General features: G+C 42.1%; 1 protein-coding gene across 6 annotated transcripts in view; it reads right to left on the bottom strand.

The window, feature by feature from the left end:
* Window positions 1–5,660: 5,660 nt before the first annotated feature.
* Window positions 5,661–9,703, bottom strand: part of esrrb (estrogen-related receptor beta) — a 46,275-nt gene continuing 42,232 nt past the window's right edge. For all 6 annotated transcript variants that reach the window (XM_034858277.1, XM_034858276.1, XM_034858273.1 and 3 more), the window contains one exon: window positions 5,661–8,916. In XM_034858277.1, the coding sequence (XP_034714168.1) occupies window positions 8,672–8,916 (245 nt within the window). In that variant the 3' untranslated portion in view covers window positions 5,661–8,671. The remainder of the gene's footprint in view (window positions 8,917–9,703) is intronic.

Genomic DNA, 9,703 nt, shown 5'->3' with positions numbered 1-9,703 from the left:
CACATGTGTTGGAGGGTTAGGGATAGGCACCCGTAAAACATTTTCTCGGGAGATGTTTTAATCACGATTCATGGGCCAGTAAACCTTTAAAAAGCAGCCAATCAGACCTGCTGGGCAGTGAGGACAAAACAATGACAGCGTTATATGATCAAAGAGTGCAGCACGGGAAGGAAATAAAGTTGCTTGCTTCTTTGTTTTTTTCAAATGATAATATTTATACATCATTTTTTATAGTTCTTCAAAGTTTGTACATAAACACTTCAGCTGAAGGTGGGCGGGCGCACTTAATTTGCTCATTTAATATTATAGTACAGCTGGGCAATGATCATAGCCATATCACTACAGAGAGTTATTGAGAAAATCCCGGCAATTCAAACACTGTCATATGCACTCTCTCAGTGTCTCAGTGCTACTGGGGCCAAGAGACAAGCAATGGAACATACACACACACACACACACACACACACACACACACACACACACACACACACACACACACACACACACACACACACCTTGGGTGTCCTCATTGGGATTTCTAAAACAATCCATCCTCTGAATGTACTTATTGACAGTGTTAATTTCCACTGAAAAGTGTCCTAAAACGCTTGCCGATATGTGAGCTTTTACCGCACAAAGACAATAGGAAGAGTTCTGCAGCTGTACACTGAAGGTATTGATGCTTGTCAGGCATCGACAGAGGCAACCTTTGTTTCTGGTGTGGACTGACAATGTGAGAGGCACTTTGGGTGGCTGTATTTTGCACAGGTGACACTACAAAAGAAGATGACTGGACACAATGTGTCGTACATTTACGATTGTGTGAGATGAAAGTTATCTAAGAGTTCTCTGTGCATGGACTAAAAACAGAGGCATATCAAGGGCTGGAAAGCAGATGTGATTTGTGTATGGTTTCTTATGGAGTCAATACGTGTGTAAGTGTTTGTGATTGAGGGCAAGGTCAAAAGGACACACAGGGGAGAGACAAGGGAGGGAGCGGTGGTGAACTAAGAGGGGGGTTGCTGCTAGGCCCAAGGCCATACCCACACAGACGGACACCATATTGAAATTAGCAAATGGACTGCATAGTGTCACTTGCTGCCCCATTTACTTTCCCCTCTTCTCAGGGTGATATACAGATGCACCCAGTGATGGGACATCACGGTTTCAAAGGTGTAGCGGGGTGGGGTATAACCCCCCCCCCCCCGTTCTAAAATTAAATGGGTTGACTCTTATTTATTTACAGCATGTTTTGCACCCATCCCATAACACTGTAAATTACCTGCATGGTCAAGGCTCCATTCTCAGGCGAGGAGAGAGGAAAGGAAAGGACATAAAACATGTGATCTATATGATATTTAATTCAGGAATCACATATGATCTTGTCAATTTCCATATATCATGCTTTATGAGTAATATTTTAAATCCAAAATCACGTTTATGAATATAAATGTGTGAATTACGAGCGGTCATATGTGTTATACGATGTACAATATGTCTATAGGCCCCAGACAGAGTGTCTTGCCAATATTTATGAGATTTCTACAGTCTATCTCGTAAGAGGATAAGGGATAGGCGATTTCCTCGCTGGGGTCTTAGGTGGTTGATCACGGATCTATTTGTCATGTCACGAGCGGTCTTGTCATTCTGTTGACTGAAGTCTTATTTTTCTGAAATGCAAATGACATGAAATAGAAACAAGGATGATCACAATAAAGAAGATGATGCAGTGCATTTCATGACCTGAATGCTTCATGTAATTTATTGTTATAAACATGTTGGAGTTTGGTTGGTTTAACACAAGAAAGCCTGACACCTACTTGAACTTAATTATACAGCAAAACGGGCAACGATAGAAATAGTGTGTGTGTAGGTGTGTGTGTGTATGTGTGTGTCTGTGTGTGTGTGTGTGTGTGTGTGTGTTTGTATGTGTGTGTGTGCAGAGAGAATTCCATCAGAGGGATCTCTCTTGGGACCAGACCTGGTCTCTGACTGAAAAAGGCAGGGGCCTCCTCCATTATGGCAAACAAGTGCATTTGCTTTAAGGCCAGTAGAGATTTCTAACCTTTGCTTGACATGCCGAAAAGGTCAGGCCCATCTGTGGCTTCCCACAGGAGTTGAGTCTGACCATTTCCCTTGGACTCCCAGGAAATCCTGGGATCCACGGTACCAACAAGATAGCACAGACTGGCAAATGACATGTGACAAAATGTGACTTTTTGCCTAAATCACGGCTTACTAATTTTGATTCATTGTTGGGGTATTTTCCCACATAACAAATGTAGGATTAATAAGAAAACTTAAACCAGTATGTATGTTTTGTAGAAAAAAGGGAAAACTAATGAAAATACAAAATTCTAACATTAGTTTTCAGTTTTAATATTTCCAAACATGTCCAGAAAATTTGAACAATCACAGCTGTACACTCAGATGAAGCATATGTCTTCATATAATTCAAAATGCAATTCCGTCCCTCAGTATTAACAGGGTAATTGTGTTAAATGCCTGTGAAGTGAGCACATACAAAACCCTGTGTGAGTTTTTCTCTATTTGATGGACGTATCCATGCTTATCAATGTTCCTTATCTCCCTTCATTATTTCCAAACCAGTGGTTAAATTGGAAAAGCCCATAAGAACGTGTGAATACATGGCAGAGGCAATAAAACTGTAGGGAAGAAAAGCCCCCCCACATCCCACAACAGTGTTTTCCTTGGGTGGAGGGAGATACACTCAGTAGATAGTTGGAAATATTTCTGCTCCCCCACAGCTACATATCAGTGAGCAGCACAGATAAAGATACAGTTGGGCAAATAAATCTCAAATGAAGGAAGAAAACCCTTCACATGCAGTTATCTTGGGTGTGTGCAGTTTATTACCTGCCCGCTGCTCTCTCACAGCGCTTGTTGTTCCTACAATGTTCAAGTGTTAGGAATCAACTAGCTAAAAGCAGTATTTTCTCTGCAGCTCTGGCTGGAGGGTCAGTGTGTGCTCATCCTAACAGGCATCCTGTGTGCACTGGCGGCGCCCCAGCGGGGCGCCTTTCTGTATCCTTTGGGACTTGTTCTCAGGGGGATTTCGTGGGTTTGCTTAATTTCTTATATCAGCAACAGTTAAATATTTCATTCAGTTCCTTCTGAAGGATCATAACCACAGTTTTGGCCCAGAAACTTAGACCTGATTATTTAATTTCATTTCTTTGCCATTGATTTTTGTCTGACATCTGCAGGAGATTGATATTAGATGCAAAAATGAGTATTTAAACTGATCTTATGCCCAAAGTCTCGCCTTTCACTGTGTGATTGCATAATGGTCTGATGAAAAATGTAACCAGAGGAATTTAACAAAACAAACTGGGACAAAGGTCCACTGATGGCCACTAGGTTTTTTATGACGGCAGCTCAACCATGCATTAAGTGGTGAGCAGAGCAGGCGTGTAACCTGATAATTGCACTTAAAACAGTGAAGATGGACAATGAGAGGGCGAAATCTCAGATGGCCCCAGCCTGTGTGCCTGCTAGGCACTTTGACAGCCTATTGATCAGCCAAAGGGAGTCTTGGGCAGGGTCAGAGGTGTGAGTATGCATGGCTCAGATACCGCTAGTGGGACAGGTACAGGACAGCAGTAAGCATGATCTATTAGGAAATAGATCTACTCTTGAGCCAGTTACATTGTCCTTTTGTTGAAGACCAGACGCGTTGTAGACTGCTCACACTCGCAGTTTCCTCTCCGGAGTGGAGATGGGTGAAATTTGTCCTCCAATATTATACACAACAACAAATAGCAATCTGTCTGTTGTTTGAAATTGATGTGACGTAACGTTTCTGTCTGGGACATTGATAGCCCACGGTTGTGAAAATGCCCAGCTCCAGTTATTGAATAGTAATAGGCTTGTCGGCCGGTGCCTCCAATTTCACAAATGGAGCAATAAATACACATAACAGAATCAGTGGAACAATAAGAATGCTCATAAAGGATGGTTGTGACTCAAAAACAAGGAAGAGAGCGTGTGGAGGGAAAGCAAGAGCAAGGAGGGGTCAAAAGAAAATTTGACAAAGGAAAGAGATGAAAAGTGTGTGTGTGTGTGTGAGAGAGAGAGAGAGAGAGAGAGAGAGAGAGAGAGAGAGAGAGAGAGAGAGAGAGAGAGAGAGAGAGAGAGAGAGAGAGAGAGAGATGGTGGCCCACTCTTCATTTCTGTGCCACAAGCTCTCCTGGGCATTTGCGTGCTCCGTTTTCAACCTAAGTGTAATTTGAGCCCTGGGTTGATACAAAGTGTATGCAGCAGCTCTGTTCAAACCCAATCACTCACCCTGACGTGTAATCCTTTCCCTCACCATCATCAACGTTGCTTTGGGAATAATGAAACACACTTAAGCAATACACAGCAGTCATACAGCTGCAAGCGGGCCGCATCTTGATGAGATGTCTCGTAACTCTAATGGAAGGTGTTTTGACCTGTCAATGGAGGTAAATGATTGCCTTGCTACTGTATCTGTTGGAAACGTATTGATGGCAATATCCGGTCCAACCGGATGATTTGCATGAGAAACAAGGACCAAATTGCTTTTAAAAATACAGCACCTGGCAACTGGGCTCTACATTATATTTGTATGGGGCTCCAGATCTTTTTTGTTTTACTTGTCTTGTGATGCCATTGTTTCCACAAAGAGGATTATTACAATTAATTGGTTAGCAAGACATTATTTCAAAAAGGGAAATTGGCTCTTATAATTATATAGAGAAGGGAATACTTTAACTCCCTGGAATATCAGCTTCCTGAAATAATGGAGCTGCAGCCCCTCACTCCCCCACCTCCATCAGCGTTACCGTGTCTGCCTGTTTCCTGTGACGGATCCATTTTCAACAGCTACTGGCCCTACGGTGGCTGCGGTTGATGGCTAGATGGTTGGGTGGCCTGTGTGAATCTCTGACTGGCTTGCCTTGCTTACTGCCACCCATCTGTGTGTGTGTGCGTGTGTGTGACTGGCAATAATAGAATGGGTAAACACACTGAGCAGAGGGCAAGTTGAGATTAAGGGTTGCTCTACTGGGTGAATGACTAAGTAGAAACACTATACTGGTGGTAAACACAGTGAAGAGTGTGTTTTCTGGCTATGCTAACCGCAATGTCTTATGGTCGGCCCATCACTTTCGTTTAGATTGAAATATCTCAAAAACCATTGGGTGGATTGACATTCTGTACCGTGATTCACGGTTCCCAGATGATGTATCTAAATCACCTTGGTGATCCTCTGTCTTGTCTTCTAGCGCCACTATGAGGTTGACATTTTTTGTAGTTATTGACATGTCTAAATGCAATTTGATCAACATTTCAATTTGCCCAATACATTAGTTTAAGACCAAATACAAGCTAAACTAATGGCTTCCCATCAGCCTCAGCAATTGTGCCAACTAGCAATTGTTAGCAGGCCAACATGCTAAACTTATATGGGGAACATGGTAAACACTTTACCTACTCAACGTCAGCATGTTAGCTTTGTCATGGTGTTAACATGCTGACGTTAGCAATCTTACCAAGCCGCTGACTTTTTTTAAGCTGTTACCTTAAACATTATTGGCTTGTACTGGCTGAATATGATATATACAACGTTTCATCTTAGTATTTTGCTTGACAACAGATTTTAAGTTCAAACAAAAGAATCACAGAGTTCAGGTAGTATTTAATTCATTGATTCTTTACCTTTTTGAAAATCAAAACGTAAAAGTTACACAGATATTGGTGATTCAACAATCAGAGATATCAATGTACACCATTGCCAAATGATATATTTCACACCATAAATACTCATAGCACAGAAGCAGGAAATCAGTTACCTGCCCCCGTCTGCAATTTGTCATCAAGGGACCAATTCTGACACATTGATGTTCATAAAAACACATACCTGCTTAGTAACCAAAATGGGGATCACACCCACTGATAGCCAAGTCGTGTAGGAAACGTGAAGCATGCTTTACCTTTACAAACAGATCTATGAAGAATAATTGTGAAGAAAAGATCAGTAACTACAATTACAAATAGCCTATTTTGGCAGGAGCGCTGAAGGAGAAAAACAGTTTGATAAAAACATGGACGCTCAGGTATGTCACAGACATGTGAGGATGATAGAGCAGAACTTGATGAGCCAGTGAAATATTGACAATTTAATAATGAGGTAGTAGTCAGCAGGGCGCTGCATACTTTATTTTCGATGGTATTTTGGCAACCTACTGCATTGATGCTGATATATTTACACACTTAGACACAGCTTGTAATGTAAGACATGTTCTCTTTTACTTAACACAGTGCCATTGCAAGGTAAAAAGAAAAAGTGAGCGGAGAGGCGTCCCATTATTATGATTCTTATGGCTGATCATCTTGGGCCACTACAAAATTCTAGTTGTAAAGATTTTCTGCAAAAGTTTTCATGTATACTGCACTTTATTGAAACAAGCACAAAATTCTTTTGTCAGTGGAGCAAATCAAATATAATTCTTCTGCTATACAGGATACATGTGATTAGAGGGATTTAGAATATGTCACTTAAAGCATTCACATTCTTCCAAATCTAAGTAAAAGCATGCTTTTAGCATGGTTCCAGTCAGAATTGGTCCCTGTTGCATTGCACAACAGTAAAATAACTCAAGTTATATTGTCACCCTTTACTGTGGAGCTTGCTTACTGGACAGCAGCTAGTTTAAGTTGGGGTTGATTGGGTGCTGGAGTGGGTAGTCTTCCTGCTTTACGTGGCCAATCAGGCTGCTGTATAAAAGGCATGCCGGTCGCTGGATCAGTGCTAACCACTGATATCGCAAAGCATGGCAACAACTCTACCCTACTGCAACGTCAGGAGTTACTTTGATCACAGTATCATATTTTGTGACAGCACCACAATTTATCACATCACGTAAAATCCTTCAGTAGTGTAAGCACACATTCTCTCTCACATTGAGAATAGTGGCGTGAATCTGCTGGACTAGACTACAGTAGTACTCACACCCAGTGTAATGAACATGTAGCTGAACACAGGGAGAAGGGAGCACGAGGTCTTTCTCTCCCACCAGAGATCACACCTTGTACTGACACACTGTTGGGTTGCTGTTACACTTAGGAGCATGCTAACACTTTGTTTCTTGCAAAGCTATGTATGCACACATGCACGCTTGGGCATCCGGAGGTCTCCAAACAGATGCCTGCCTGCTTCTTGGCTGGTGGGAAGGGTGTTACTCCGCACTAGCTACTGTGTCAACATGAGGTCAAGAAGAAGTGTTCCTTGCGTAGATTGTACTCTTAGAGGGAGGCCGGGCAGACAACAACTTCCTGCTAGGTTAAAAATAAACCCAGTGTGAAGTGCCACCATTCCCTCTCTGCACCTGCCATTTACCTCTGTTTGGTCGAAACTCTATAAATGCAAGCACAGCTATTAAAAGACGAAGAGGTGTCTTAAATGGTGAGAGCAGATGCTGGGCACCTTGCTCCCTGTGTGTGGGATGAATCTGCCATGGGCTTAAAGGGGCCCAAAATAGAGTGGTTGACATATGGGCCTCTGATTGTTTGAACAAGGAATCTCCTGGACTTCTGCCACTCTGCATAAATCCTTTGATACTGCCACACCAAACAAGCTGATCATCTTTCACCTAGCCCGAATCAGGTCATCTATTTGCATGCCAAGTGGCAATTTCCACGGGCTTACACAATGACCAAATTTGGGGTTCAATGGGTTACATGAACAGTACCGACACAAACCACTACAGGGAGAGGAGGAACACTAGTGTGCAGTGGTGTGTCCCACTGGTGGGAACTGAGACACACAGCTATGGTAAAGGCATGGTCTTCTAGCAACAGCAGCATTGAAAAGCACATGAAAGATAGAAAGATAAGCCTGGCCTCCCCACAGCTCCCTTTATTGCTGAGTTACTACAGAATAAGACGACTGACTAATTGTACCTGCTTATGCTAGTTTGGTTAAACACGGGACCAGCAAGTCTTCCAGTCTGAGACAGATCCACAAAGATCACACGACTTACTGCTCTGGAGAGGTATATCCAAGGACATTTAAACTGAATAAGAGTTCACATTTAGGTAACAATTTTAATTCTTTTTTTTTTTTAACAGGAAGAGAACAAGAGAAAATGGCCACCAAGTTTATCCGACTTTAAACTGTACACTCACTCTTCCATTAATAAATATACACGTGTCCTGGTCGAGTCCAAGAAAAACTAACCGTGAGACAAGTGAGTCTGTTTATGGTTGTTGACACCTCTGCTGTCTTCAGAACAAATTTAAGGAACCTTCAGTTCTCTGAAAAAAGTCACCTCTTGTTATTAAGAACTGGCAACTACTTATTCTGAAGATACTGAGGGGCAGAGGGGTCCTTCTTCATTTACAGCATGACCACTGACAATTAACAAAAATCAAAAAAATTATTACTGTACATAGTATTTCTTATATATTTTAAATTAATCTGCATCATTTTTATATTTATACTAATAACCAAGTTTTGCATTTGTTCTTTTTTTATTTAAAGTCCCAGGGTTTCAGGAGGAGGAGTGAGAGAGTTCAGTCCCCCTCCTGCCTAGCATAGTCAGTGGGGGTCTCCTTCTCCTGAGTACCCTCAGCCTTGGTTCAAGTCACTTTCTGTATCGCTAATGCAGCTCCCCGCCCTTGCCTCAGATCAGACCTTGGCCTCCAGCATCTCCAAGAAGAGTTTGTGCATAGGCACCTTTCCCTGCACCTTGATGCTGTAAAAGTGCTGCACCGCCTTGGTGGCCGTCTGCCGCAGCAGAGGCAGGGTCATGAGCAGCTTGCCCGCCCGCCTCGGGTCCTCCTGGTGCTGGCTGCTCTCGTAGTCCTGCAGGGCCTCGTGGAGAGCGTCCTGAAGCTTCTGGACCGCCTCCATGTCCTCTATGTGCATGGAGTCTGATGGGACGAAAGCAGAGTAAGGAGCATGAAGACTCATGATTTTCAAATTTGACAAGAGGAAAAATAGTAACTTGTAAGAAATATAGTTTGCACTTTGAGACACTGGTAATATAACAGGAGTGAGGGAAATGGATTTTCCAAAACTAAATTAAATCTCATGATTGATCTTTACTGCTCTGTCAGAAGTAGTAAGGTAGGGAACATATTATCATTATAACTCACACCCGGACAAGATAAAGAATAGATCATAAAAAACTAAACAAAAATACTGCTTTATTTCATTTATTTAGTCTTTGGTGGACTGGGCGGTCTATTCATATGGCCCTTGACCAGAGAGGCTGAAAATCAATGTTGTCCTCCAGTAACAATGGCATGAATAGCTCCCAATCTTTTCTGATCGAGTACACAGATTAAACACCTCACTGTTCCAAAGGACTGATTGTTTACAGACACAGAAAACAATGGAAAAAGGGGCTCCATTAGAGAATTGGATGCCATAAACAGGAATGAGATGAATACAACACTTCCTTTCAATTAATTTTATTCTTTCTCTCTCAAAGGAGTTTCTGACCATCAGAGTGGAGGAAAAATAAAAACTAATAGGGTTATTTTACAACTCATATATCAGTTAAAAACAAACATTTTCCTGTAAATGTTCTGTGTTATTTGACTTACTTTCTGTATTGTACTGAACAAAGACTGTGACACACTCAGCTAGAGTGATCCCAGATCGCGTTCCCTCCTCCTGACCAGTTTTAGAGCAGTCTACAGTTTCAGTCTGGCT

The sequence above is a fragment of the Etheostoma cragini genome, chromosome 20, assembly GCF_013103735.1.
Source record: "Etheostoma cragini isolate CJK2018 chromosome 20, CSU_Ecrag_1.0, whole genome shotgun sequence".
NCBI lineage: Eukaryota > Metazoa > Chordata > Actinopteri > Perciformes > Percidae > Etheostoma > Etheostoma cragini.
The sequence above is the reverse complement of the archived record's forward strand: the minus strand, read 5'-3'. Positions and strand labels throughout refer to the sequence as shown.